The sequence below is a fragment of the Callorhinchus milii genome, unplaced genomic scaffold (assembly GCF_018977255.1).
Source record: "Callorhinchus milii isolate IMCB2004 unplaced genomic scaffold, IMCB_Cmil_1.0 Scaffold6, whole genome shotgun sequence".
Lineage (NCBI taxonomy): Eukaryota > Metazoa > Chordata > Chondrichthyes > Chimaeriformes > Callorhinchidae > Callorhinchus > Callorhinchus milii.
Window position 1 is genome coordinate 4,528,370 of NW_024704747.1, and position 6,334 is coordinate 4,534,703.

The window sequence follows — 6,334 nt, forward strand, 5'->3', positions numbered from 1 at the left end:
TTAAACTGAACATCATAAAAATCTACAGCAAGATAAAGACGATTGCGTTCCCTGATGTAATGCATGTTACCGTTGACATATTAGTGAACTGCGAAAAATCCTGTATCCTGATTGTTAGAATATCTTGTGAGCAAAGTGGGGTGTGCACTCTATATTTTTGCTCATCTAAAATGCAGTTGCACTAAAGCATAATCTGCGCTCCCTGTGATGCCTGTAGCTCAGTGGTTAGAGCGCTAGTCTCACAAGCGAGAGACCTGGGTTTGATTCCCAGCCAGGGAGAAATGTGGGGCATGTTTCCTTACGACACACGCAGTTTACCTAGCCGTAAGGAGGAGCTCGGTTGTTAGTCGATTGGTGGATTGCTATTCCGGGGGCAATTCTTAAAAATAAATAAAAATGATTTGGTCACCGAATCCACGACTGTTTGTGGGGACACTGCTGTGCGCAATTGGCCGCCGCATTTCACCCACAAAATATACAGTCAATTCACTTTATAGTATATTCTGTGAAACGCTTTGAGACGTCTCAAAGATGTTATAAGGCGCTATATCAAATGCAAGGATTACTATTATGACTCAGATCTGTTAATAAACGATGCTTCCATCAACCTCTCAAAACTCTGATTATTCTTCACTTATATTGTTGTCCTACTCAACGCTGCTCTTTCAATTCTCTAAATCTCACCGACTATAGCGTTTTGTTCTCTCTTTAAAATCCCACACAATGCAATTCATCAACTTCTATTACGGTTTCAATGCTGAAAGAGTAGTGTAATGCAGGGTTGTAAATTGGATCATTGCCTGGTTGTTTCTGAATGTGTGTTACCAAGACATCTAGTGGGATATGTAAACCGAGCCTTTATTTAGCATCTCGTTCAATGCCAAAGGACTCGGCAGTGCACCTTCACAAATATCCCCACAACAGGGTCACTGCTTCGTTGCAGCTCAAGTTTCTAAACTTAACTCAAACTTACAACACGGGTAGAGTATCTGACACAATAAATCGGTAGGACAATGCCTGGGAGACGCATTTACAGACAAGTGAAGTCCTCGGTCTAGTTTGCTTAATGAGGAACCAGCAGTTAAATATTTTTGTTAAGAAAATGCAAAGAGTTTAATAGAAACAGGACTTAATAGTAATCCTGGCATTTGATACAACGCTTTAGATATTGGGAGAACAACTCAAAGTGCTTCACAAGATTTACTGTGAAGTGTGGTGAGTGTGTATTTTGTGGGCGAACTTCTGTGCTGTAGAGAAGAACCCTTAAAATCGCAATATATATGAATAATAGAATTGCTTTGTGCTTCCCACGGACAGACCTGATAGTTTATTGCAAGATGAAAGTAGAAGTCTCGCAAATGTAGAATTTATACAAACCACATAAATCATCTGTTTTTTTAAAAAAACTTAATTTTGTACTATGTGGATACTTAAAAAAAAAANTGGAATTTCTGATAATGGTGCCAGTGTGTAACTTTAGTAAATTTCATAGAACTTGCCATTGCTCGAGATGTCCTGGTACACAGGGACACACACATGTCTTCACCTCCAAATCTCACTGATGAGCTGGAGGGGCTCGTCATCCAGCAACAGTACCTTAGATTACTGGAAACCTGTGGCTGTGCCAGGCATATCTCGTCAGAACCAGTCAGCTCCAGGAAAGCTTGCTAACGTTCCTGTTAATTGTAACCCGAAGAGCCGCCAGCTGGACAGCTGCGGATGATACAACCGTGTCCGGTCTTCCATTGTCAGTGGAATAGCTGACTGCTATTCAGCCAGAGACATTCAAGAAGCAAAGAAATGAATTAAAATGGTTAAGGTTAGATTATTTGCATTGCATGATCACACACACCTCCCAGATGATTGGAAATGTCTTAAAATTTTTTTTGACATGCCTGTCCCGAGGTGCCCCGTATCCGCTCTCTGGTGGATGGAGTTAAAGATCCCATAACACGACTCGGAAAGAGAAGGGACTTTCTTCCCAGCCAACAATCCTCCAGATTAATGGGTTATTCATCACATGGCTGTTCGAGGGACTTTGTTGTCCTTAAAATAATTCTCTCATTCTCCTACAGAACGGTCACTAGGCTTGCCGTTAATTACTTACTGTAAAATGCTTCAGAACATTTCAATGTGCCATAAATAGGCAAGTTCTTCCAAGAGCTGACTGATTCAGGGCTTCTTAAATATTTTAATGTCTTGAGCTGTTGAGGAGAAGGAAGAAATCTTAAAAATCATCTGCTTCAGTCTGTGGCTTTGTAGGAAGTCGATTAAAATGATCTGAACAAAACTAATTTGGATGTCTGCAAGAAAGGGAGTTAATCACTTTTCTCTGATACAAAGTGTTTTTGTAGTTGTGTGTGTGTGTGTGAAATAGCTCTATAACTTGTCATTTGCTTGGCAAACAATCCTTCAAATAAAATTGGTTGTTCACTTCATCGCTGTTTGTGGGACATTGCTGTGCGCAAATTGGTTGCCATGCTTGCCCACAAATACAGTCACTTCCCTTTACGGTGTATATCCTGTGAAGCCCTCCTGACATGAAAGGCACTATACCACATGCAAGGATTATTAGATTGTTATGTCTTCATTCACCTGATTCAGATGCTGCATAAATTCCACTTGAAATAAATTTGGACGACTACTTTGATTTCACCACCACATAAAAATGTAAGCAGCTGTTAGATGGACTTCGTCTTTGAATTTCTCTTAAAAGAAAAATTAGAACCTTTAATCTATAATACCCTTGCATTTGATATAGCGCCTTATGTTGATGAGACATCTCAAAGCGCTTCACAGAATATCCTGGAAAGTGAATTGACTGTATTTTGTGAGTGAAATTATGTTAAATGTTTAGTGGAAATTAGGTTTTAGATTAAAAAGTACTCTCGCTATTTTCCTTTTTGTTCTTAAGTTTCCCTTTTCCTGACTTTTGATCACATTCTTCCTCCAGCTGTAATGTGTGGGCAAACAGCTCAGTGTCCATCGACTTGCTAGCCAGCTTGTAATTTTGAAATACACTGCTTTGAGTAATGCTTACTGTGCAGAGTTGAAAAGCAACTTTCATTGCAAACTTAATTTTAATATCCAGTCCTGTTTTCCTCAAAGGTCTGTCAGTGCTGGAATTTTGCCTGATCATCGCCATGAAGGACTTGAATTACATTTACGATGGGGAACCGTTTAACTTTCAGATGGTTTACAATGGTGAGTTGTATTTTAGTTTTCTTAATAAACTGAAAGATATCTTGAATAGGATGTGTAGGATCCAGATTTGGCTTTTGTTGAAGAAATTATCCTCTGGAGTAAGCACAGAGTGGTACCTGTTATTTACTTATATATATATATATATATATAGGTAGCTGTGTTTGTCTGTGCTGATTGAACTGATGCCTGCGCGGGCTACAGTTAATTTATTTAGTGCTCTAATCTGAATGGGGTCGAAATCAGCCAATGTTCTCCATTTCTGGTCTACGAGCAAAGATTAGACAAAATGGGGTACTTCAGTCTTGAGAGAAGAGGATTCCGGGGGCACCCAATACAGGTGTTTAACATTTGAAATGGGATTTAAAAAATTATAAACCCAGAACAATACAGAGTGAAAGAGAACTTGGGTTTTGAGTTGTAAAGGACAATTTCAGGCCAGATATCAGGAATTTTTTTTCAAATTCCCAATTAATGATTAATAATCGGAACTGATTGTCAGGAAGGATGGTTGAGGCCAAGTCATTGGACTTGTTTTTTTTTAAAAAAGCAGCTTGTTGGAGGACGGTAGAGTGGGTATGAGATCAGACGGGCTGAACCAGTCTGGTAGAAAGGGTGGACACCTGGCGAGGGTAGGATCTGGATTGGTTTTAATGCCCTCCATGGTGAAATAGCCTCTTGCATTTCAGATAGCAGCTTTGATTGTTAAATAGCAGCTGCAGGAACTTTTCCTTCCCTTCTGCTCCACACACAGGGCCTGAATTCCATTTCTGGCAAAGCTCAGTTTGCAAAGGGACATAGATACGGGGGGCGTAGGCCATTCTATAAGATCTGTGCCTCAATTCCAATTACCCACCCTGGCCCCCATCTCCCTTGATACCTTGACCTAATATATCTGTCCATCTCAGTCTTGTAAATTTGAATGGATTCAGCATCCACAGCCTATTGGGGGAAGAGTATTGCACTTAAATGTCTGAATGTCTATTTTACTTATTCGTTTCAGCAGTCACTGAATAAATATTGATTAGGACATTTGAATCTATTCCTGGTGCAATGGCATTTGCCGTGTGCAATGAGGAGGAAATATTAAACAAACCACGACAGAGACCTTAAGATTATTTATTCACCAAAATGAACGAGAGCTGTTTCATACTGAGTTTAAAATGTGTATTGCGCTCAACTCTCACCCATTAAGCTGTATTAAAGAACAAATAAAAATAGCTTGTAATCATATTTTAATATGCTGTGAAACATGGCCATATAATAATAATCCTTGCAGTTGATAGAGCGCCTTATCATGTCTTCAAGTCGTCTCAAAGCGCTTCATAGTATATACTGTAAAGTGAATTGACTATATTTTGTGGGTGAAACATGGCATATACTTAATATTTTACAGAATTTCAGAAGTTTGTTCAGAGGAAGGCTCATTCTGTGCACAACTTTGAGAAACCAGTAGTCTTGAAGGTAAGACCTTACAACCGTACTGCCCAGGCTTCTCTCTGCTCCCTGGCTGACCCACCTCACCAGTGGTGAGTGAACTATCACCTCAGACACAAGGACTGTTTTCGCTTCTTTTTACTGCTTCCATCCGTTGTCTGCTGAACTGTTACACTTTCTCACTTTCCCCATCTACACATGCTTTTTCTTTCAGGGGCATCTGTTCAGCTAACTTCTCTCTGCTTCCCACTTACTTCTCTTGTGTCTACTTTCCAACCACTTCTATTCGCGTCTGTAGTGTTGCCTCCTTGTCCACCCTTTCTTCCATAATGGGAGGAGATGAGTGGAGACCAAATAGAATGCATCTGAATGCAGTGCCACAATCGGTAACTTGTTTTCCTGATGCAGTTTTCACATTTATATCATGTCCATAATTCTTGCCTTGTTACTGAGTTTGCTATAAACATAACTGCATGTAGAATAATATAGTAATAATCCTTGCATTTGATATAACTTTATCATGTCGTTGAGACATCTAAGCGCTTCAGATTATACTGTAAAGCAGATTGACTATACTTTGTGGGTGAAATGTGGCAGCCAATTACTACAGAATTCTTTTGCTTCCTTTAAGGCCTTTGAACATCTGCATCAACTGGAATTGATTAAACCATTGGAGGGACCAATGGTCCGAGCACAAAAGGAATACCAACTGATGAAATTGCTGCTAGACAGTAGCCAGGTAATGGATGCACTGCACAAGTACCCACAGTGCCCAACTGATGTCAGGCAGTGGGCAGTATCATCTTTGGAATGACCGAGTGCGGAGTTTGGATTTCAGTTGCTCAGAAGAAAATATATTTTGGTGTTTGCTGGTGGATTCCCATTACACAAAACTATGCAAAGAAAGTTTTGAGTTATTACAAATCACTGAATAATAGAAAGTCATCCATTCAGATTTCACAATGGTGCCAGGGAAACCTGGTCTTTTATTAGACATTTTTTGGAGGTTTCTTGTTTTAGGCAGGAGCTGTGTCACAATATGGTTCATCAAAAGCCACTCCTCTGCTCCATCTCAGGAATTATTTGTATTTTGAATAAGCCCATATTGGTAGGTTCTGAACCTAGAGGGTTTTCAAGAGATTTCTTCTGCATTTACTTTTTCATGTTGGCAAATATTTACAAAACATTCCTTCCAAAAGACTACCCTGGCAATGTCTGACCTGCAGGTATTTTCACACAGTATTTAATGGAGCTGTTAATGTTAAGCAGAGTGTCCCTAATTGAACTTGTGTAACTGGAAAAAAAGGGTTTCTGTATCCTCACCAATATTATGTAAACATGTCAGATTCATGCTGTATAAAACTAAATTTTCTATTAAAAGTATTACAGAAATGCTGTGAGTAGTTCATATGTACTAATTAAAAATAATGGTACACAGCATGAGGATTGCTGAAGCCGTTGCAAATGGCTCCTTGTGTTGTCTGTTGCAGTTGACAGTAATTACCTGTGATTTGCTTTGAGACAAGGATGTGATAAGGCACCATTTATAAAGTTTGTTTAATGCCTAATCCTTTCCCAGTGCAATTGTGGAATTATTACATTTCAGGATTTTGTGATGTCGATTGTCCTCTGGGACCAGAGTTAGAAATGAGATCAAGGATTTCTAGTTCAGAATAGTAATATTAGGAAGTGAAGA

The 6,334-nt window shown here is 39.3% G+C and overlaps 1 protein-coding gene across 4 annotated transcripts in view; it reads left to right on the plus strand.

Annotated features, from left to right (window-relative positions):
- Nucleotides 1-6,030, plus strand: part of orc4 (origin recognition complex, subunit 4) — a 31,075-nt gene extending 25,045 nt beyond the window's left edge. For all 4 annotated transcript variants that reach the window (XM_042336514.1, XM_042336515.1, XM_007896351.2 and 1 more), the window contains 3 exons: nucleotides 3,109-3,204; nucleotides 4,598-4,665; nucleotides 5,270-6,030. In XM_042336514.1, coding sequence (XP_042192448.1) covers nucleotides 3,109-3,204; nucleotides 4,598-4,665; nucleotides 5,270-5,452 — 347 coding nt within the window. In that variant the 3' untranslated portion in view covers nucleotides 5,453-6,030. The remainder of the gene's footprint in view (nucleotides 1-3,108; nucleotides 3,205-4,597; nucleotides 4,666-5,269) is intronic.
- The last annotated feature ends 304 nt before the right edge of the window (nucleotides 6,031-6,334 follow it).